The following is a 24,816-nucleotide window of genomic DNA, read 5'->3' as shown; positions in this document are numbered from 1 at the left end:
TATTAATTAATTGGACACTTATGTAGCCAATCCACCTACCAACATGTGTGTTTGTTTTCTTTGGACTACTACCAAATATATAATACGTTATTTTAAACTTTGGTCTCTAAATCATGAGATATAATGGCACTTGACTCATATCAGCAACTTGTAAGGACCTCAGCTTTTCTCTGATGCAATAATGTAAAATATTTATGCCCAGCTTTAAGTTTAGTCCGCACTATAAGCTCATAAATTTAAAATTTTCTAAAAGAAGTTTGGTGTAGCATATAAACACATTTTCAGACATTCCACAAATTTGGACCAGCATATCTGAATATCAACTGAAGGCAGTCATTTTTTTTTTGTACTGAAGTTTAGTTTTAATAACATTCATGTTTCAATTTTGACCCCCCCTGACCCTCACCAGTGTGTCTGCATCCATGAAAACACATTTGGAGTAATGTGTGAGGGTCCAGCAGTGTAACTTTGTGAAGGTCACCCCCAGGTCAGGTCTCTTCATCATGGCCAGATGTGCCGTGTCCTCACTATCCAACACATCCACCAGCCTGACCTCATCATATAGTTTATGGAGCACTGCCCTGTGGAAGAGGAGGAAAGAAGTTTCAGGCTGAAGCAACTTTAAACATCTCAGAAAAAAAAGGTACTTTTCAGGTCCCTTTTTGTTTCTTAAGGTACAAACAATGTAACTGTACCCTCCCAAGTACAATGGTGGCCTTTAAGGTCTAACCTTTAAAAAATAAGAAAGGTACATTTATAAAAATTTCAAGTGCTAGTGCATAATTGTACCTTTCTATTGCAAACTTTCATCTTTAAACAAATAACTGCAATACATATTTTAAAATATGCATATACATAAAAATTTGAATAACACTCCAATATTATATTATATAATGTATTTTATTTATTTAATGAAGTTTGTTATTATTTATGTGCTTTTACATTACATTCAATATACATTCAGAGATAAATGTAAATACATATATAGGTGTTTGTGTGTGTGTGTGTGTGTGTTGGCATTCATAACATCACAAGAACATTTACTTCAACAAGGATTGTTTTTCTGCTTAATTTTTCATTTATGGACAGTATGTGAACAGTATAGATGCTTACTTAGATTATGTTTCTATACTACATTCATTTTTAAGGTGTGAGGAAAATTCCCTTTATATGGGGACTTAATTCACATCATTTGAATTATTTTAAATGTAGGTTATTAATAAATGAATTAACATATGGTGAAATAGAAAAATCTAATTCTAAAAATATTCTAAACAAAAATCTATTAGCAAATCATTGACACAAATAACAGAGTTGACCTATATAAAAGTCAGTTTTGGCGGATAAACATTCTAACCTATTCACTCCCGCTTTGCGGAGGGATATGAAATGTAATAGTGACTCGCAATATAGCAATGCGGGATCACTTTTTGGAATATTCTGGAAATGGAGCTCTGGACGCTGACAACTGGAGATCTTAAGGAGCTAGCGATAATTCAGTTTGGCATCGATGTTACTGAAGAGGAGGCAAATAAATTCAAAGGTGAGTGTATTTTGTGCAACGTTCGTGGTGCTAATGTAACCATATTATATTTTTAATATTACTTCAAAGTGTTCTAGAATTTGAGAATTAAGGTGGACGTAGTTAGTTTATTTAATTGGCGAATGAGCCAAATTTAGCGGTAAAAATATCGGTGGCTCGTTTGGTTTTTGCCTCGCGGTCTTTGGTTGGTTCTCTTATATTTTCTGTCCACCCGAAGTGGAGCCATGCTATCACTAGCTAAGGTATGCTAGATAGCGATAGCAAGCTAACTTAGTGATAACAGATACCGTTCCCGTTCTATGTTGGCACACAACATTTCAGTTGATATAAGATTAAATATCAGTCAGTTGTATCAAAAAATAAAAGCTTTGTACTTTAAAATTATCTTTGCTGTTTTCAGTGTTTAACTGGGCTTTGAAGTATTTTTGGCGGCAACAGACGTTACTGAGGGGAGAGCGTTCAGGAGTGAGGGAGCTTCATTTATTTAGACCAGTAAACTGAGGTACAAGAAGCAGCAAGAGGTTGTACGCCAGATAACCTAGAAAATGTTATTGTAATTAAGGAATTAATAACCGTAAAGTTCTCACGAGTAAATGACGTTTACTCAAGATGTTTCTTGAGTTTTTATTAAAATGTCTTTCTTTTACAATATATAACGGGCGACACATTCACCGTCTGCAAGAGAGGCATAAAGAGAGAAACAGCGAGAATTCCGGACACAGGAAGACGAAATGGAAGGAAAACATGGCCGTTCCTCACATCAGTAGAGTTATTAAAAAAATACAGTTTAACACTGCTCTTTCTTCACTGCGCTTTCCTGAAACAAACGCCGAGAGCTGCTGTAAGCACCTGCTCCCAGCGCCGCGCCTTTTCAAATACAGCCTACTAAAGCACATAACTAATATTGAACTGAGCACTTTATTCGCTTTTATTTTTTTTAAAAACGTACTAGTAAAAATAATTGCAGATATCTCTAATTGAAATTTTTACTAGTAAGAATGTAATTACGGATATGAGAGTGTGAAATTCAATGTAAGTGAATGGAGAATTATGACTAGTCAGAGTTACATTAAAAGATATGTCTTCCTGTTAAGGTGACTAGTCAGAATTTAATTATGGATACATAGGTCTGTATTCTTAGTAGTAAAAATGTTGTAATTGATATCTGAAATGGGAGTTGTTACTAGTAAATACCATTAGAGGGATCTTGAATTAGAGTTCTTACTAGTAAAAATTGACTTAGGACTTGTATGCAGGTGTCATTTTAGGCTAAATTGGCTTGCCATAGGTCTGTAAATATCAAATAGGATAGCTAACTTAAATATACGATTGTGGCTAACCAAGGGCTAATTTACATAGAACTATGATTATATTAATTATTTACTCACTTAATAAATTGCACAATAGGCTTTGCTCCGTAGGTTGCTTAAGCTGCATTTTAGCCTAAATGCTATGTGTCAGTCAAATTTTTATTTTAGTTCTATAGATGTTAGCAGATACCCAGAAATAACATTTTAATCAGTCTATTTGTGTTGTTTACCCATGGTGTCATAAACATTGTTTATATTTAAATGATTGAGGATTTCTGTTTGTTTAATTTTTTTTTTTCTTTCCCCATGATAGACAATGACGTAGATGGAGAAGCAGTTGATTGTGGTCTCACAGAGTTGATGATTTCATATCTCTTCGAGGGCTCTTTCAAAAAACAAGCCAAATTTCACCATTTTGTAAAAGAGTCAAAGGAAATAGTGACTTTAACCATTGAACCAGTGTTTGTAAATTTATTTGTATTTATGAAGCACAAATATTGGTTGATAGGGGTGGGTAAAAATGGTAAAAATACAACATCTATCAGCAAAATGTGGAAACAACAAAGTAGTGTTACTTAAAAAAAAAAGAATGCACAAATTTCACATATCACATTGCATGAAATTGAATAAAACATGTAATTGTGGTCTCTTTCACATGTCACAGCTTGCAGTTGGGATTTGTTTTTAAAGACTGACAAAACGTATTGTGTGTTTCCATGTACAGAGTGATTTATCTGTTATTTTCTTGTTTATTACAGGCCATCATCTTTTCCTGCCATTTTTGTTGTTCCAAAATTCCCTAGATTTGTTCAGATAAAACTGGACAAAAAAGACGCTTGGAATATTGTGTCTTCGGATCGCCACAAAATTATAAGAACTCTGTATGAAAGCATGGCTCAATACAGCATGTAGGTATTTTAGCATACACTAAGTAGTATAAGGTCTTATTGTTTTTAGTTCACTACAGTTTATAAACTTTAATTCCTTTGTTTAGTTTTAAATTATGCTTCACAGGTATCCATCTACAAATGAATATGTGCAAGTATGTAAAGCTCTGATTTTGAAGTAACCTTTTCTGAAGGACAAAGAGGGGAATGGATATGTGAGTTAAGTCTAATAGTGGATTTAATCTTGTACTTGTATTTTTTTTAATGCTACTTTTTGTGTAATTCAGTGTGGAAGCACATTTTTCTTTTCTTACAGCACACATGGCACATGTCTCTGAAACGGATGTTCAAATTTGAGCAGGTTCCACTGGTAGATGATGCTAAAAGATGTTAAAAGAATTAAACAGAGGTTTGGCCATTCAAAGAAACCCCACCAACCTGAAGCAAGCACTTGCAAACGAACTGAGAGGCCCATGGTGAGAGACGTATGTTCTCTAATTTCTTTAACAGAGACAATGAAATGTAGTGAAAGGTGGAGACAAGTAAAGTCAGTATCTTGGATATGGGTTTTGTGTTGACTAATTTACAACTTGTCTTTAAATGACTTGGATGATTGTCAAAAGAATGAAATACTACATGCAGTAATAGAAGTGCTTGTTCTGAAAAAATGAAAAACATCTTCAGGTTGTCAGATGATCTAGCTTTAGTGTTAGTATTTTATGAATCACATTTCTTTTGCAATTTATGTACGGTTTAATTGGGTTAGCTATTTGATGTGCAACTGGCTTATGACCTTGATAAACTACCAACTAACCAACCATTTCAAGTTGTGTGTTCTGTTTCCTTTAAAATGCTGCTTTTATTTCATGCAGGGATACAGACTCATGAGTATTTTATGGCTGGTTACCTACTAAAGACTCAAGGCTCCTCTCAGGCTTGCACCCTAGTGACTCAAGTTTCAACTCAGACGAACCAGTTGTTGAACTTGTTAGTGACCTCAATGCAAGAAATGAAAATATGAAACTTCTGCCGTTTACACTGTGCAGGGCTTAGAAAATAGGTCAGTCGCTGCATTTTCGTTGTCAGTTCACTTATTTCTCTCTGTGTATACCAGGATATTAATGCTATTGGGGAGGATGAAACCTCAATAGACAGACATGTGAAAGTCCTGCAGGACCAATACAGAATGACACAGAGATGCTCACATTGTAGAAGAGTGAATGAGAAGGACATTTGTCTGGAGAAGGAAGGAGATTGCTGGTGGAATGACTGTGGAGGATGCCATCAACAAATACCCATTTCTTAGAAGTCCACATGGAGTCAGTATAAACTTATTTAATGTTTATATAAATGTTTAGTTGCTCAAAAAGCACTTTGAAAATGTATATTAAAATCTATGATTAACTTCTGATTCAGAGGTAAGGTGGTTTCTTTTCTTTTATGACATTGTATATGACGTTATGCTTTGTATATTCAGGTAATGTTTTTACACTATTTTACTGGTGGTTTGATATGAATATCAAATTGTTAGAATTTCCATGCTTTGTGTCAAGGATTTTTTATTTACCTCCAGTTTTGTTTGATCTATCATTCTAAATCAGTAAAATAATAGCTTAATCTGTGCAATCAATACATTTTTCTTCAGGAAATGCATGTTCCTAAGTCAAATACAGATTGTGATCTCCATGTTTAAAAGTTTACAAAACCAAAATTAACTTTTAATAATTACAAAATTATAAAACTCATTTATGTTCCCCCCTTCCTACTTTTTATAAAGACGTTAAAAGAATATAATTTTAATAATCTCTCAATTTCATAGCTTTGTCTGTTGTTCCACATTTTGGGAAGGTGTAAAAGCCTCCTGGGAGCATTTGTTGACCAAACATATAGTTGGTATTGTGAAAAATAGATTGCAGTTATTTTTTGATGTATATTTTGACTGAAAAACAATTACAGTGTTTGTACTCTTTTAGGGTGAGCCATCATCACCATATCCAACAGTTCAGGTACCAGATGTCACTGAGTGTACATCTGCCTCACTAGAAGAGTCACTGCAGTGGTCAAAGCTGATAGGTTGGAGGTCTGCCGAGCTAGCGGTGTCGATGAAGGCGCTCTTTCAGCATTTTGTGCTTGTGTGTTCAACTTGGCATACCCGTCTCATTTGAAGAATACTCTGGTGTTTATTCAGAACTATGTCCTGAAAATATCTGAGAATGGGGACAAGCCTCTGCCTACAACAGTGACTAGACTAATCAACCTTTTAGAGTAATCCCTGCCAACCATTCCTCGTCCGTTTTGCTGTCCTAAATGCTCTCAGAGAGTGTTTACGCTTGTTAAATTAATTCAGCATATTGGTCTTATTCATGCGCATGAAGCAAATTTTACAATAACTTGTGGCATTAATGACTGTCCAAGAATACTTTCAAAGTATGAGTCTTTTAGATGATATGTATACCACAACCATAAGCACACAGTATTACCATTAGGTACTGAAGATGAGGCACAGGTTTTGAAATGCAGAGAGAAGAATCATTTTCCATAGTCCGTGAGGCAGGAATTACTTGATGTTAATTTTGTTTACTTTTTTTAAGGAGAACTATGATGCATTTCTCACATATCACCTTGACAAAAATGGCTTTAATATTGCAGCATCTTCTGAACTCCAGGAAGTTCTACAGTCCCCTGACTTTTTTTCAGAGACTTTGAAACCATATATGTCACCATATATGTTTAAAGAGTATTGTAAATCAAAATTTGAGATGACTAAACCTGTAGAGTACATGCTAAGAGACTCAAGTGGTCATAAGGTTGGAAGTTATTCCTATGTTCCTATTTGTGATGTGCTGAGTAAATACTGATCTCATGAAGATATTTGGGACTGTCTGCAAACTGAGCTAAAAAGTAAAAACGATGAATATGTTCTGACAGATTATCGGGATGGCATTTATTTTAGGGAACACAAATTCTTTGCAGACCACCCCCAAGCTCTTGGGTTAAATTTTTATGAAGATGAATTTTAAGTGTGTAATCCCCTGGGCTCCAAGCGCAATAAGCAAAAACTTTGCAATTTATTATACTGTTGGGAATATGGGTCCAAAGTATTGCTCACAGGTTAAACATATTCATTTAGCTTTACTTGTTCGCTATTGCCATGTTACACAGTTTGGGTTAGAAGATATTTTAAAACCTTTATTAAATGATCTTAAAAAGCTTGCAGCTAGGGGGTTTAGTGTAATTGTTAATGGGGTGGATAAAGCTATTCATATAGCAGTAGCTGTTGTATCTGCTGATAACCTTTTGTCACACATGATAGGTGGGTTTAGCATGTCCTTTAATGTGGGTAGAATATGTCGGTACTGTATGGCTACTCATTCTGACATGAAATGTAATTTCAGTGAATCCGAGTTTGTTCTGAGAAACTGATGTACACAGATACCATTTAGAGTGCATAGAACAAAATCCAGAAAACAAAGCAACATATGGAGTTCAAGGTGCCTGTCCTTTTGACCAGTTGGACTACTTTGATGTTACAAGATCACCACCACCAGATGTTATGCATGATTTTTTAGAAGGTATAATACCATTGGTGATACAGCTTGTTTTAAGTAAAGCTAACGAGGAAAAACACATAACTATCAAAGAATTTAATGAAGAGCTGAAGAAAATGTCATTTGAACAGAATGATAGAACCAACAAACCTGCACCTCTCTCAGAAAACTGCTTCAGGGTTCTGGTTTTGTAGGTTCTGCTTCACGGAATGGTGTTTATTCCGTTTGATTCCTTTCTTGGTAGCACACAGGATCCCTGAAGATAGTAGCTATTGGCACATCTATTTATGTCATGAGATTGCTGACATTGTCATGGCCCCATCTGTTAAAAAAGAATGTCTTCTATTTCTGACCATTTAGTTTCTGAATTTTTGCTAGGCATGAAAGAACAGTTTGTTATAACGCCAAAATGTCATTATTTGATTAATTACTCTCGCCTGATGTCATATGGGTCCTTGCGATCCTTGTGGTGTATGAGATTAGAAGGCAAGCGTCAGTATTTTAAACAAGTAGCTAGTAATTGTAGTAATTTTGTCAACATTTCCTCCACTTTAAGTAATCGTCATCAGTATAAGCAGTGCAGGGAGTTTTCTTCTGTTAATATGTTAGGAGAGTATGAGAAAGTTACTGTAAATAGTGTGAACATACCGTTTAGAGCTCTGCCTTCAGCTCTACAGGAGTCCCTCAGTATGTGTGATAGTGATGTAAATTTTGAAGATATAACACTCCAGCATGTAACAGAAGTTGTGATTAACAATGTAAAGTATTGTGTAAAAGATGTGTTTGCTGTTGGCCATATGCACTCAGAAGAAATTCCATTGTTTTTTCAAATTAAGTATATTGTTAGCATTGACACAGACTGGGCATTGTATGGAAAGTTAATTCCAGTTTCCTTCTGTTATCACTATTCATACTGGGTGAAATGTGATACTGACTGGACTTTCCTTTCCCCAGGTGATGAGGTTGACTACCAGGCACTTGATACATACACTGTTGAGGACAGATTATATGTGAACCCTAGATACTCCTGCTGAAAAAAAAAAATTCAAATCTTGTGAACAATGTTGCCGTCCTCTCCTTTTTAGGATTAGAGTCTGCTGTGTTGTGTTGCAATATTTTACTGTTTCTAAGCTATGTTTGAAAGACATTTTAATGAATGATATATGAATTAAAACCATGGTCCTATGTTTCTTTAGTAAAGACAATGGTTCTTTTATAGAACCCTGAACACTTAGTGTGATTCAAGGGTTCTTTCTATCTATCACACATTCTCCATCTATCTGAAGAACCTTCTCATGATATAAAGAAACCTTGAATCGTGCTAAAGGTTCTTCAAATGTTCAGGGTTCTATATATAACCATTTACTTCACTAAAGGGCCTATTAGAACTGCTATTTTAGTGTTAATTTAAAACAATGTTATATTGGTGTTTCACCTTAAGTGTGATAAATTAGTAATAATTTGGTGTTTCAACAAATGTATTTATCATAGCTCCTGTTTAATGGAAACTTTTACTGCAGTGACTGGTTTTATCTGATTTACTAAAACCAATAATGTTTGTGCAGTTGGTTTTATTAGTTTTTTGTCTTTACTGCATACAAATGAAATGATTCTCGCCGCCATATGGCCAATAATGTGTGATTATTATTATTATTATTGTATAGTGTAATGAAACAAAAACAATATATAAGTATGGAATAAGTTATTAAAAAGTATTGCTGAATCAATAAAAATTGCAAGATTATCTTCTGTTATTTAATGCCTAAAAGAAAATTGTATATTGTGTACAATTTTGACCCTAAAGGAACAAAATGCCTTTGTCACCGGGGAGTCAAATTTGTACCTTTTCTTGGGGTACATTTTTTGTACCATTACAGTAGGGTACATGTTTGTTCTTTAAAGTATATCTTTGCCTCTTAAAAGGTACAATAGTATATGGTACAATTAAGTTCCTCTACTCAAGGTACAAAAGATGTCCACTTGAGGGTACCACCCCAGTGACAAGTGTTTGTACCCTTAAAGGTACAATTTGGTATCTTTTTTCTGAGAGTGTGGTGGATCCAGGGTAAGTTTACTAGTGACCATTCTAATTTACACAAACAAGAAGTCTATTACTAATTTCTATCAAAATATGATTCAAATATTAATAATAATTTTAAGGCCACAGATCCATCATAATACAATGTTTAATAAGTAATAAGAAAAACAATATGGCCAAAGGCTTGTAGACACAATGATTCAAACAGGATTTTTTTTTTTAATGTTTTAAATATATTTTTGTAATTTATTTTAATTACCCTAACTCTTTATGTCGTTTTTATGTATTCATTTGATTATTCATTTATTTCTATTAATTTTTTGCATTCATTTATTTCCCTATTTTTTTAGTTTTTCCTTGCTATATGGAAAATAATGATTAACTGTAGCTGTAGATCAACTGTACGTCTTGCTCCATCAGCAGTATAGTAATCGACGCCTTAATATAATCATACACCAAGACTGACCGTATGCAGTTATTTTACAACCTTCGCTTCCACATTTGTGCTCTGGGAATTTTCTATTACAATCAACTGCTCTGTTCTTTACTTGTACTGCTCTGAACACCTCGCTCTGGTGTTCTGGTTTTAATAATCCAGAGAATTTGCCTATTTTCGTGTAAGTTAAACAAAAAGAGTGCAGATGTAATTTACTCACCAGAAAATCAGTAATGGTGAGATATGCTAATTCCTGCATACAGACCCATCATCAGGCGATCGAAACCTGTCTTGAAAGAGATGAAAATCTAGCCATCAGAAGCAAGTCTCTACTCTTCAGGACTGTTTCGAGTGCACTGACTGGGACATGTTCAGAGAGGCAGCAACTTACAGCAACACAATCAACCTGGTGGAGTACACATCAGTGACCAGCTACATAGAGAAGCGCATCGATGATGTGACCATCTCCAAGACCATCACCATCCGCTCCAACCAGAAGCCGTGGATGAATGCAGAGGTGTGTGCGCTGCTGAAGGCTAGAGACGTTGCTTTCAAATCAGGCGATAACGCGGCCCTGAGAACAGCGAGGGCCAAACTCTCCAGAGCTATCAGAGAGGCAAAGCGTGCACATGGCCAGATCATTCACAGCCACTTCCAGAGCAGTAGAGACACTCGGCGCATGTGGCAGGGCATCCAGAGCATCACCAGCTACAAGACTACACCACCTGCTTGTGACGGAGATGTTTCCCTACCAGACGTGCTGAACCATTTCTACGCACGGTTTGAGGCACAGAACGTAACGGCGAGAAAGTCCACCCCTTCTCCCAGCGACCAGGTGCTTTTACTGCAGCCGACGTGAGGAAAACTCTATGCAGAGTCGACCCGCAGAAAGCTGCTGGACCAGACAACGTTCCTGGCAGAGTACTCAGAGAATGTGCAGACCAGCTTGCTGATGTCTTCACTGATATCTTCAACATCTCTCTTAGCAGCGCCGTTGTTCCAACATGCTTCAAGAACACCATCATCATCCCGGTGCCTAAGAATTCTTCTGTGTCCTGCCTCAATGACTATCGTCCCGTTGCACTCACACCTGTCATCACAAAGTGCTTCGAGAGGCTCGTCATGAAGCACATCAAAACCCTACTTCCCCCCACACTGGACCCTCTACAGTTCGCTTATTGTTCTAACAGTTCAATGGACGATGCCATATCCACCATGCTCCACCTGGCACTCACCCACCTGGACAAGAAAGACACATATGCCCAAATGCTGTTCATAGACTTCAGCTCAGCATTCAACACCATCATTCCTCAGCACCTGATCGTGAAGCTGAATATACTGGGCCTTAACACTTCTCTCTGCAACTGGATCCTGGACTTCCTGACTGGGAGACCTCAGTCAGTCCGGATCGGTAGGAACACCTCCAGCACCATCACACTGAACCCTGGAGCCCCCCAGGGCTGTGTGCTCAGTCCACTGCTGTTCACACTGCTGACCCATGACTGTGCAGTGATGCACAGCTCAAAACATATCAAGTTCGCGGATGACACGACTGTGGTGGATCTCATCAGTAAGAACGACGAGTCAGCACACAGAGAGGAGGTGCAGTGGCTAACTGACTGGTGTGAAGTCAACAACCTGTCTCTGAACGTGGACAAAACCAAAGAGATGGTTGTAGACTTCAGAAAAACAAGGGGTGAGCACTCGCCGCTGAACATCGACAACTCTGCTGTGGAGATTGTCAGGAATGCCAAATTTTTTGGTTTTCACCTAGCGGATGATCTCACCTGGTCCACTAACACCAGTAACATCAAAAAGAAAGCCCAGCAATGCCTCTACTTTCTGCGAAGGCTGAAGAAGGCTCATCTCCCCCTTTCAACAGAGGAGTCATCGAGTGCATCATGACCAGCTGCATCACTGTCTGGTTTGGAAACTGCACTGTGGCAGATCGCAGATCGCAAATCCCTCCAGCGGATCGTGAGGACAGCTGAGAAGATTATCGGTGTGTCTCTTCCCTCCATTACAGACATCTACACCACTCGCTGCACCCGCAAAGCACTCAGCATTGTGGGAGATCACCCTTCACACACACTCCTCAACCTACTGCCGTCTGGAAAAAGGTATTGAAGAATTCGAGCCCTCACATCCAGACTCCGTAACAGCTTCTTCACACATGCTATCAGACTCCTGAACACCTAGAGACTGAGACTGGACTGAAGAAGCACACACACACACTTCTTCACGCAAACACTGGTCTGTTGGACTGAAAATGAGTGTACTGTTTACTGTTTACACATATCCTGTTTACGTAATGGTTACATCCAGTTACCGTTTACAGCACAATGCACTTTAAATTGCAGTGTCCGTACTATGGTTTTGCATTGTATTGTATTGCATTGTACTGTATGGACATACTTACATACGTACTGTTTTATGTTTGCACTAGCTTTCCACTAGTTGCACTTTAATGTTGTGTATTGTCTTATGTAGCACCTTGGTCCTGGAAGAACGCTATTTCGTTTCACTGTGTACTGTAAACACTGTATACTGCTGAAATGACAAACTTCTTGAACTTGAACTTGTCCTTGTATTCAAATCATTATATGGACAGACAATATAATTTTCTGTTTGTTAAAAATAATAGTAGAAAACAAGGCTGGGGCACAGAAATGCCTCCAAACATATAGAAGAGACTATGATAAATGTTACCTCAACAACGTTCAACACATTTCTGTTTGAGGTTCCAGTTAAAACACTGAGCTGCTCACCGTGGTGAACGGTGGATCTACAGCGTCGAAGCAGCGTGAGTGTGTCCCAATTCAGCTCTCAATTCTCTGACCCCTTGAACACTTCAATCCTTGTGCCTTCTGCTCAACTTTCAACAACGTCAAAATGAACACTTTAATGAAGGGCTTAGGGCTTATGGCAAAGGGACAGGGGATAGCCTGCAGATAGCAAAATCCCAGATATTTTTTGGAGATTTTAGAAATCCCGGCCGGATGCATTCTTTTAGGTCCCAAAAAGAGGGCTTGTCCAGGTAAAAGAGGATGTTTGGTCATCTCTGAAAGGTTCCAAATTTAGTTCACGAAATGGAATGTGAAATATATTTGAACTAACAACATACAGTGAAGTAGCTCCACCTTAATTTTTATCTCTGAAATATGGCTGAACTAACGCGTTCGAGTGATGTCAGAAACTGGAAAATACCATTTTTCCGACTTGTAAATTGCACTTGACCGTCAGACAAAGTTGTATTTACCACTGGTAAGCTCAGGATTCTAGATGATACATGAGTTTACAAGATGTGACATATCGTGACCTTTTACCTCTACCCTTGATGAAAATGGCAAATATGCCTTTGAATAAATATGCTTTCTGTAAATAAAAGTCAAATATTATAATTAGATTTGTTAATACTCAAAAAACATTTAAAAACTCAAAAACATCTTTAGCAAAGCACCCGAACACCGTGAAATCGTATTTGCTACTTAACCACCCGGTATATACAAACTTCCAATTAGCACCCGAATGCAGCATAACAGTTCCTACTCACGCATGCATGTTTCAACATTAGGAGTGAGTCAGTCAGTCAGTAAGTGAAAAAGCCTCTTCTAGGCCAGCCTGGCAGGAAGTCTTCCAAAAAAAATATATATATATTAATAAAAAAAAAAAAAAAGCCAAGGTTATATGTCTATTTATTACTGCAACTGCAATATGGTTTGAGTCTCCCCTGCTAAACATATGTAGAGAATGGGCAACTATGTAACAGCGCATTGCATTGTGGATAGTGTTAGCCATTTTAGAGGACAAACTCCATAGCAGTAGAACAAAACAATGAACTGGGCGAAGAGGAAGCGCTCCCAGTATTTTGCAAAATCCATCTAAAGAAAGCCCAGTTTAAGCTTCTTACTGAACGTAAGCAAAGGCTAAAGACAGACGTGAGTATTTCGGACTTTATTGCAAAAATTGAAGTGTAAAAACGGAAAAAACAAACCAAGTCCAAACCCAGCGAAATACTCCTAAGCCCAGAAGGACTAAATCTAGTGGCATAAATAGAACACTTAACTGAATGTGGCCAATCTTCGCATAATTAGGGTCTTAAAACACTGTTTAACAGCACCGCGCCTCCTTCACCTAATGATACAAGTGCTGAGAGCCGCTGTGAGCACCTGCTCTGTTTTTAATCTATAGTCTATTAAAAGCACTAAATTGATCTCTCTTCACGCTGTTTCTTTCAAAATGCTTATTACCCCAAAATTGTATATATGTTCTCATAAATGTATAATTGTGTTTAAAACCTTCTGCTTAGGCCTAGTTATATGTATGCGCTCTATAATATTGAGTCATTATTGTAGAATAACTTTTTTAATGCATGCATATTACAAATATTCAAGCAAGACATTCATAGGTGGTACTTTTGGGGCTTTGATTTGATAAGTGATACTTGGTCTAAAAAGTTTGAGAACCACTGCCTTATAGGGATAAACTTAAGAAGAACACAAGGAAGCGTTATTTAGAAAAAATAAAAGTGATTAACAAACTTGATTTGTACGAAAATACCACATGTTACGCTTCCCTACTTGTTCCACAGTTCCATTTCCAGGCTGGAATATCAATTCTCGAGTCGTAAGAATGATTATGGCAGTTAATAACAAATCACCCTTTCACCATTTCACCAAGTTTCACTGTTTTTAGGCTGTATAACATACACAACACTGCAATATGTATCCACTCTGCCGCTTGTCCTCTTTTCCCAAAATGCCTTGCATCACTCACAGCAGTCGATGTCATGTTCCCATTCTCTATTCATGCTGTTTTCTCTCTCTTTTTTTTCTCCTAATGTATCCAACCAGGTCACATCCCTCATTACACACATTACAACAAACAAACAGCACTTACTAGCATTATTAGTACTAGTGCTATAACTGGAACCTCTGAAAACTTCTTATATCTTGACTTTCAGCCCTACTGTCCCTGAACAATGAGAAATTATGCATATGAAGAACCTTTCATAATTAAAGCATATTCTATATAACAATAAAATAAAAAAAAAACTTAAAATGTCTGTCTGTATTCGTTCATCTTCTGTAACCAGTTGCAGGAGCACAGGGCACCACACACAGCTATGAATATTTATGTCCTCAAGGGTGGTCACCCAAAACATAAATGTGAAAAAAAAAGTGATCAAATTTACAGAACAATTTGGGATAATTGGTGCTGATGACAGCTGGTGCTAATTTCCTTCATTATTTGATAAACCTCATTTATCTCACAACAACCAATCATTTTGCAATAGCTGCTCTAAGGTAACAGGATCCCTGTGATAGCAAGTTATTTGATAAAGTCCAAAGGAATGACCCTTAAGCTACTTCAAAATTAGTTTATAGTTAGAAGAGCATGCTTTATAGAATATTGAAGCATTAAAATGACACAAATTGAAGCAGGTCTATGTACAAACCCCATTTCCAGAAAATTTGGGACATTTTGTACAATGCAATAAGAAACGAATCAGTGATTTGTTTATTCTTTTGAAGATTTTTTTTAAAAGATATAAGCACAAAGAAAAGATTTATAGTATTTTCACTGAAAAACTTGATAGTATTTTACAAATACAGACATTCAGAATTTGTAAAAGTTTTGCCTACAACACCAAAAAAAAAGGGTAGCATAAAGCATGTTTGCTGTGTTAAATCATTTTTCATTTTAATTACACTTTTAAAATTAGGTACAGAGGATGATGCTTGATAAAATTAGCAAATTACATCTTTTGCCCAATTTGCTTTGATACAAGTCTTTAGCTACTCAGCACTTTGTGGTCACTGCTGCCAGATTCTCCACTTCTTGATAGGAAACAAGAAGCACACAGATTGTTTACACAGAATGCGTATGGTGCAATGTTGTTGTAGCATGTACACAGGAGGCCTTGAAATGTCTTGCTGAAATGACCATGAACTTCTGAATGAACTATCCGTGCACTTCCGTGTATCATTTCGTTCTGGCTATGGTACTGATCGGACTTGAATCATAAAAACTGCCCCCTTCAACAGTTCAAGCCAATATAGCACACTTGTGATTGGCCCTTTTGCGTGTCAATCAAATTTATTTTCCTGCAGTAGTAGGCAGTTCTTGGCCACAGAAAAAAACAGTTCTTTCTGTGTATGTAGTATGACCATTTCTGAAAGAGTGTCAAATGAAACATTTCACAATATAAAGTATGGTAGATGATGAAACAACTAAATTCTTTGCATTCTTGCATTAAATTTTCATCATTCATTCATTCATTATATGTAACCGCTTATCCAGTTCAGGGTCGCGGTGGGTCCAGAAGTGGGCGCAAGGCGGGAATACACCCTGGAGGGGGCGCCAGTCCTTCACAGGGCAACACAGACACACACACACACATTCACTCACATGCTCACACCTACGAACACTTTTGAGTCGCTAATCCACCTGTGTTTTTGGACTGGGACGAAACCGGAGCACCTGGAGGAAACCCACGCGGACACGGGGAGAACACACCAACTCCTCACAGACAGTCACCCGGAGCGGGAATCGAACCCACAACCTCCAGGCCCCTGGAGCTGTGTGATTGCGACACTACCTGCTGCGCCACCGTGCCGTCGCATTAAAATTTTCCTGTTTTAAATATTTCATAACTCTCTCTTGAAGTTTGTCACTAGCAATTAGAAGCAATTAGCAATGAAATATGTCTGTTTGCAAAGCCTGAGACTTTAGTAAATGCTTCTTTTACACCTACTTCACAATCTGTGTTTTCGTAGGCATGCCAGAAAACCATTTTATTGTGTTAATGCACTTAAATAGCAGTTATTTCCACCTTAAAGGGTGCAGCAGGTATGTTCTGGTACCTGCATCATTTAAGATGGAATAGAAAAATTTTAACAAAAGGCAGAAGATTTGAAAACGCAGCTGCTATTTTAACACAAACCAGGAAAGCATCACATCGGTACTGGCGTCTCTCCACTGGTTACAGTTTAAATATAGGATTGGTTTTGAGATTTTATTAATGGTTTTCAAAGCTCTAAATGATGTAACTCCAACTTATATCTTTGATCTTTTGAGTCCATATTTAACTTCATGTGTTTTAGATTTCAACTGAAATCTAAACATGACAGAGCTGTCCCTTGTAGCTGCTGCAAAATTGTGAAATTGCCTGCCAATCTATATAAGGATGTCATCCACAGTTTATATTTTTACGAGAAACTTAAGTGTTTTTTATATTTCCAGACTTTTTCCTCGTTCCTCTTTGACTCAGTTTGATTGATTTATTTTTATATCTTAGTTCCTTCACATTTTTTTTTGGTTTTGATTGTATAGCACTTTGGCAGACCTCTGTGGTCTTTAAATGTGCTTAAGAAATAAAGTTGGACTGGACTTGACTTGACATATAACCAGTGCTCTATTAACAGGTTTCTCAGCTGGTGTCTCACAGATCAGTTGTGCAAATCTGCTGGACACAAACAGGATGAATAGCCTTCGCGTTAACTTTAGGTTAACTTCAGTTTTGCGGCAGACACCACTAATTTATCAGCATTTATACAGAAATTCTCTGATATTGAACTCATCCAAAATGATCAGAAAGACAGTGGAAACATGTTGTCAGAGGAGTTTATGTTTTAGCTTGTTTCAGTAGGTTTGACTACTGCAGCATCTTGCTTTCTGTATGTTCCATTAAAGACCAAAACAAGCTTAGTCCAGAATCCCACAGCCAGTTCTAAAATAATCCAAGGTTTGTATAGGGATCATACAGTCCAATATTATCAGTGCTACATTGGCTGCCAGTCAAATCCAGAACAGTCTAAAGAAATGTAGCTTCCCTGCCCTTGAGTGATTAAGTGAAATTATTTAGTGTTTTGAACCATTTTGCCTATGTCACAAGGTTCTGGCTTTCCTGTTTGTGCCTAGAATTATTAATTTACCACAAGGTGTGTAGCCTTTTTATCTACAAGTCTATAAGCTTCGAAATTACCTTGCGCTCAATGTTCAGGACATTGACACACAGTATCAGTAATTAAGTTTTCATTCTTAAAAATGCATGTGCTACAAAAGCTTTTTCAAATGACACCATAGAAGAACCCATTTTGGTTCCATAAAGAACAATTTTTTGCTAAAATATTTAAATGAGTTAAGAACCTTAAGCTTGAGTGTTAGGTTAAACATTTAAAAGGCTCTTAACACTCACACAACTCTTAAACAAACATGGTTGTTTATGGAACCAAAATTGGCTCTTATGTGGTATCATTCAAATAACCATTTGTAGCACCTTTATTTTTTAAGAGTGTAGGTTTATTTAGTCAACATTCTTGCTCTCGCTCTTGGTCTACACCTCTCTTATTACGCTTGCCAGATTATTATGCTCTCACATTAATTAGGGTTCAAGCACTCAAGAACCCTATTGTTTTTGTACCGGTTTTTCTTATTATTCTTTTTCTCCTGTAAAAGTCATTGTGCGGAAGAGACCGTAGGTCATACAGACTTCCCACTTGGAGGGTAGATGTAGTTTGTGTGCATCTCGGAGGACAACAACAATTACACTGATTGGCCTAATGGTGGCGCTATAGCAAAGTGAAACGCGTTTAGGTTCATATCTCCTACACCGTGAGGCGTAGAGACAAAATCTTTTTTTCTACTGATTCTTTGGGTCCTGACAAATCAAAAACGGCTTAGTCAAAATTTAATTTTTCCAAGGTTATTATCACGCTAATTTGCATAATTTGCAAAACCTACTTTTGCGAACTAGTCCGGGGATTTTTGTCCAATTCTCTTGAGCTTGGTGCCAAAACGTTCGCAGGAGTCTGAAGGATAATAATTATCAAAAAAATGTTTAAATTTAGATTCAATATGGCCGCCATATGCAAATGAACCTCTTCGGCTTATCGTATGTTTTACTTACAAATTTATAACAATTTCATACTTTACTCCAATGTGTTCAAATTTCATATTCTACTTCCAGATATGATTCTGAGGTAGCATGTCAAATGAGGAGCCAATATTCATATAGGGGGCGCTGTAAATGCTACAAGTGTATATCTCAGCATCCGCAAGGCGGATCGGACCGCCGTTTGGCATGCTGCTTCTGTGGGCAAGGCTATAAGTGGAAAATTAAGGAGAATTAGATTCAGGCAAAATTGTGATCGTCATCGGCCAATCAGATGTTAGCACCTGTTTGACTACCTTAACAAGGTCCAATCATCATGGGATTTGACTGGTATGTTCCTGGGAGCCCTCCCTAAGTGCATAAAAACGTTCGTAGCCACTAGGGGGCGCTATATCAAGAAAATATGATATTTCTCAGCAAAAATTAAGCGTATGGACACGCAGTTTACTTCTCTGTATACTCTGCAGAGGGCCTCACAACTTTATAGTTGCAAGTGTTGTCAAAAAATGCATTGTATTTTCTCAATCGCCAGTTGTTTAAAATTGAACTTTTTCAAACTAGTCTGTGGAATTTTGCTCTATTCCCAAATAATTGACCTTGTTAGAATCTGCAGAGCCTGTAGGTCAATAATTATCAAAAAAGGTTCAACATTTGGACAAACTTTTGTTGTAATAAATCAATAAATCGAAGTGTGTGGAGCTTTAAACATTCTTTCAGCTGTAACTCAAACAAATTAAGCCCAATCAAGACTAAATTTGACATACGCATGTAGGGCCTTACTATGAAGAAGCATATACAATATGACTCCAATCCACCAAAAGGGGGCGCTACAATTGGACAATAACTGATAAAATAAGCTTTTTTGTGTTATAGCGCCATCTAGGATTGCAGTGGCACCACAATTTAATCATGTCATCTGATCCTCATACTGATCAAGCATGTGCAGTTTTGAAATTTTTGGGGAAAGCTTTTTTGAGTTATAGGTGCATTTGTGATTTCTAGAATTCATGCTGGATCTCTATTATTTGGGGGGGCCTGTAAGCCACATAGTGATGAAAGTGATGAAAGTTCAACATTTTATTGATAATTATTATATGCCAGGTCTTTAGGATTCCACTGATACCACATATGTACATGTTAGGAAAATATCCATAGAGTAGTACTCCCTTAAACAGTTCTAACATGAAAGACTGTAACTGCTTAGCAACACTATGTTACAGTAGTAAATTCTTTCACCACCAGATAGAACTACAAAACTAAATATTGTTTTGTTGATCTATATGGAGGTTAAGATCCTATTCACCTGCAAAGGTTAATGGTCATACCATATGAATATGAATATTTATCATAATTAAAAATTATAAAGTCTCCTATACCCCTTCAAGTGGCCATTTACCCTCACCAGTAAGAAAATACCCTTGTTATTGTGCGTTTTATTCTGATGTACTGAGTTTCTGATGTTTATACTTGTTTCTCACAGAGTACAGTGTCCCATTTAATGCCTGACATGTTAAAAGGCAAGAGCTGCACTCTGATTGGCTGCAGTGCGAGGCAACCTCCTCCCCCACACCGCCTCCTGCATTTAAATGCCCACCTGCATTTAAATATTTTAGATTTATATATAACTACTCTATAGTAGCCTGTCCAGAGCACAGGTTGCTCTGATAGTGGCCTTCAGCTCTTCTGCATTGTTGGGTCTGGCGTATTGCATCTTACTCTTCACAATACCCTGTAGATTTTCAATGGGGTTAAGGTCAGGCGAGTTTTTTGGCCAATTAAGAACATGGTCCTTAAACCAGGTACTGGTAGCTTTGGCACTGTGTGCAAGTCCCAAGTCCTGTTGGAAAATGAAACCTGCATCTCCATAAAGTTGGTCAGAGCAGGAAGCATGAAATGCCCTAAAACATCCTGGTAGAAGGCTGCATTGATCTTGGCCCTCAGAAAACACAGTGGACCAACTCGAGCAGATGACATGGCACCCCAAACCATCACTAACTGTGGAAACTTTACACTGGCCCAAGCCACACGCTTCTGATGCTGTCTCTTGTTCAAGAGTGGGTTCACACAAGGAATGCGACGCTGAAACCCATGTCTTGCATACATCTGTGCGTGGTGGTTATTCAAGCGCTGACTCCAGCTGCAGTCCAGTCTTTGAGAATCTCCCTAACATTTGTGAATGGGTTTTATTTAACAATCCTCTACCACATCTTCAAGTTTATAGTAAGCACTGCTCACACATTATATACCTCACACAAAGACCCTCTTACATCACACACATCACTCAGAAACAAACACACCTCAGAGACTGTAGAACACAAGTCACAAACACAAGCACCTATTACAAATAATCTGACACTGCACATACCTACTTGGCTCAATGTCTAACAATTTTGCCATAGCCACAAATGTCAATACATCCTCTCCCGATCAATTCATACTACAGGAGTTGTCAGATTTGACTTGACTGCCATATTAAGCCAGTTAGTGCTTGAACCCGCAGATAGCCGCTAGCGGCTCTAGTTTTTATTGTGTTTAGTCACCTGAAAACAATTTTAGGCCTATCTGTATTAGACATGTTGAGCTGAACAATTGCCCATCCTGTTTGACCTGATGCTGGAGAGAGACTGTCGGGATTATATACAGCTTTGACTACAAGGCAACACCTAAACACCCCACCCATCCTACAGAATAAACCTCAAGAGTAGCGGGTTCCTGCTCACCTATCATGGAGCTTTTTAAAGATGCCAGAGTCTCTCTCCTTCATTTAACTACATTTGTAGTTCAACAATTACAGACTCTAGTGCACCTGTTTCTCGGCAAACTTTCTTAATCCCCATTTCACCCTGCTGTTCAAATGGCCAGGACCCCCACAGAACCGGCATGATTTGGATGTTGGATCATTCTCAATGCTGCAGTGACGTGGTGAACTACAGTCTGCAATTGTAGAACTACAAAGTGCTCCAGTATTGCTCCTGTAAAATGGACAATGAGTATTAGGGTAGGGGTTCCTATTACAGTAATTGTTTAGTGTATAAGTGTTAAAGAGGGACTCTAATATGGTTGTGCAAAATAAATTACTTTAGGTGGTGAATATAAAAAATATTTATGTAAAAAAATTGGGCCCTTTAATAATTTATATTGTAGTTGCTTTGGGCTACAACGCTGTGGTTAGATTTTAAGATTTTGAGATGTTTTGATGAGATGAGTACAAACATGTTCACATACCTGCATGGCTCTGATACATGGGGTCCAATCAATGCCACCAGTTTTTTGGAGGTTTTATGATTCCTCAGGGACTTCCCCAGCACCATTGCTCCTTTAGCATAGTTATCATTGGTGGCCAAGGTGACGAATGCCTGGTCTGCAAAAGCAAAAATGTAATCACTTTATAGAATGCCTTGCCAAAGCAAGAGCAATTACACCACTTTAAAACTGGACTTTTTGGAAGACATCATTTGTCCACTGTGTGTTAGGTCCTCTTATCGAAGTTAATTTTCTGTGACCTAATGCATCCTGTTCTTCACAAACACACCAGTTTCCATTATTCCAACATTACAATACAAGTACATTCATACTGAAATTACACAAGGCCACTTTATAAAAAGCTGAGCTATATCGGTCATATGTACATGTCCTAGTCAGTGTGGTCCATGCATTAAAACATACAAACAAACATACAAAAACCACTTGTGGGGAAAGAGTAACAAAATTACAGGTCTTTTGACCGGAGAAATCTCCCTCTAAAAAGTAGTCTCTCCTACAAATCTTTGCATAGGTGTTTGGTTCACCTGTTCCTTGTGGCACTATAAACAAAACAAACATTACTGCCATAACAGAGCAGTCTAGATTCTATGTTTGTCTCATCCACTGCAGGGAACGAGCACACAAAGATGCAGCTGGTGTTGCTCTAAATGATGCACCCTTTGCTCAGAATAATGTAGTAGAATAGTCTGTATACATTCTATTTTACATCCATCTTAGATTATTATTTTCCATGTAAACAATTTCAGGGTCATAGAGACAGCAGGACACTGTGCTATGTTTAGTTATTATCTAAAAACAGAGCTGTAAGTTCCCCAGTGTTTCAGCTCACTGACCTGTTCCAAAACCCTGTAGAATGGCCTGTGAATTTTTTGGCTGCAGCACTAAATGATGGAATCTAACTCTTGCTGCTAATTGGTTTAATAAAAGTGACTGACATAAAAAAATGGTGTGTAATAACAGACCACAAAAGAGAAGTGCATTCTCTGTTTAGGAGCCATGGAGTATCTGCCCCTCCCTCCAGCTGAGGGAAATTGTGTACCTCAAACAAATCATCAATCAGAAGTGTCTAACTTCAAAAGTGTGGAACAAAACATGTCCTCCAGTGAGTGGAACACCACAATGATTTTGTACCTAATTTTAAAGCCCCTGGGAACCCATTTTGAATTATTTTTTTTTAATTCTAATCTTGGGTGTTATGTGAAATGTTCAGCAAAGTTTAAATAAAAAATATAATTTCAAAATGGGTTCCCAGTGGCTCTAAGCTAAAATAAAACTACCTCATACTGTTTTAAATGGACAATATGGTCTAGCACCCAGTTGCATCAGTTGAGAGTAGTTTAAAACTAGTGACACACAGAATTTCACTTGCAGCTCAGATACTTATTGTACACCTTAACTAGTGGTGCGTAAGTGATGGTAAGTTTAAAAAAAAAAAAATAATGAAGAATGAAGTTTTCACTTTCTGCAGCCAATCTGTAATGCTACATGACATAATCAGGAAATATCACGGGCATGATCTCAACACAGTGAGATGCCATATCTTTCTTTCAGTGCTACAATTTCTTCACCTAAGGTCACAGTTTTATTTCAGAAAGAAACTCTTTTGTTGTCCTCAAAGCGCCCATCTCTTGTATGTGTGCTTATTCTGTTCAGCTTGGATTTTCAATGTTTAAATTGGGGTTCAAACATTTGTTTGTCACTGAAGGGTTGGCAACAAAAGCACAGCTGAAACTAAGAAAATCAATTTGCATTCAAGAAAAGTTTTCACAACGCAGTTAAGTATAAGTGGATATGAGAGAAAGGAAAGAGGATTGTATTAAACACATCTTTTTATTTTAACAGCTTTCTTATTGCAGAACCTACAACTAGGGTTTAACAGCTTACAGCTGTTTGAAGATTTAACTTGATGCAACCAGTTATTCTAAAATCCAAATACTTTACCAAATTTTACCAACAAGCAAATATTTTTCCTTTGTTTTCTTGATGGGTGTACTTTTAAAGTGTTTTTTCCCCAGTTCAATAACCTTTATTGGCATTACCATGTTTAGATACAGCATTGCCAAAATATAATGTGTTGTATGGTGTTAAAAATCCAGCATGTCTTTTTTTTTTTTTTCATGTTAAATATGCTACAGAAGGTTTTAGTCAGATCTATCACAATAGTAGAGGGTAGAGACCTTCTCGGTACACTCTTACATTCAAACCAATATTTGGGACAGAGTGTAAGCAAACTGTTGAGCCCAAAAACAGGTTTAATCATTGTCTACCTGTTACCTCATATATGCTTCATGTGTTCAAGGAAATATCAGACGGCTTGCTCTTTGGCTTCATCTAGCCTCTTGGAGTTAGAAAGATTTCTTTTAATGTTTTTGTTCCTACACCTCCCTCTCAAAACTTTTTTGCTGTGCATGTGTACAGCTCACATTTAGTGCACTGTGGTGGTGGTGTGTGTTTGTGGTAATCCTTTTATCCAAATGAAAGGACTAGATATGTTATTCAGCCCTGTGGCCTATGTAGAAAAGTAACACTTTATACTACTGTGCTCAGAACAACAATTTTAAAGATTGTATTTGGGAGAGCATACCTGTCAACACTGGGATTTGAAAATAAGCGAAATTTCTGCTGCCCTGTCTTCTCACCATTCCTAGGGAATCACCTTATTAAAAATATCAGTGTGACAAAAATAGGGTTGCTTACTCTTTAGAAATACATACCCGGCTGAAAGCTAAATGTTTATAACACCCCTGAATTTTATTGATGAAAACACAAAAAGGTATCAATTCAGTTTACAGAAGTTCAATGACAATATGTACACATCACTTAAACGTGTTCCAAATGTTTGAGTTTTGGCCTCTGTTTCATGCAAAAACATTTCATGTCATGGACTTCTCCAA

At 37.4% G+C, this 24,816-nt stretch overlaps 1 protein-coding gene and 1 long non-coding RNA gene across 13 annotated transcripts in view; one reads left to right on the top strand and one right to left on the bottom strand.

Moving 5' to 3' along the window:
- Positions 1–24,816, bottom strand: part of gyg1b (glycogenin 1b) — a 94,139-nt gene that overhangs the window by 58,643 nt on the left and 10,680 nt on the right. For both annotated transcript variants that reach the window (XM_066683071.1, XM_066683072.1), the window contains exons 2-3: positions 21,884–22,019; positions 407–581 (exon numbers count right to left, since the gene is read on the bottom strand). In XM_066683071.1, coding sequence (XP_066539168.1) covers positions 407–581; positions 21,884–22,019 — 311 coding nt within the window. The remainder of the gene's footprint in view (positions 1–406; positions 582–21,883; positions 22,020–24,816) is intronic.
- Positions 1,436–9,003, top strand: LOC136709062 (uncharacterized). 11 transcript variants are annotated; one of them, XR_010804430.1, is made up of 7 exons: positions 1,450–1,543; positions 1,944–3,761; positions 3,848–3,955; positions 4,057–4,216; positions 4,613–4,727; positions 4,855–5,059; positions 5,714–9,003. It is a non-coding gene; the product is annotated as an uncharacterized lncRNA (long non-coding RNA). The 11 variants fall into 11 exon arrangements; XR_010804423.1 differs by having other exon boundaries at positions 1,944–2,045; positions 3,167–3,761; positions 4,057–5,059; XR_010804425.1 differs by having other exon boundaries at positions 4,613–5,059.

This window comes from Hoplias malabaricus, chromosome 10 (assembly GCF_029633855.1).
Source record: "Hoplias malabaricus isolate fHopMal1 chromosome 10, fHopMal1.hap1, whole genome shotgun sequence".
Lineage (NCBI taxonomy): Eukaryota > Metazoa > Chordata > Actinopteri > Characiformes > Erythrinidae > Hoplias > Hoplias malabaricus.
The sequence above is the reverse complement of the archived record's forward strand: the minus strand, read 5'-3'. Positions and strand labels throughout refer to the sequence as shown.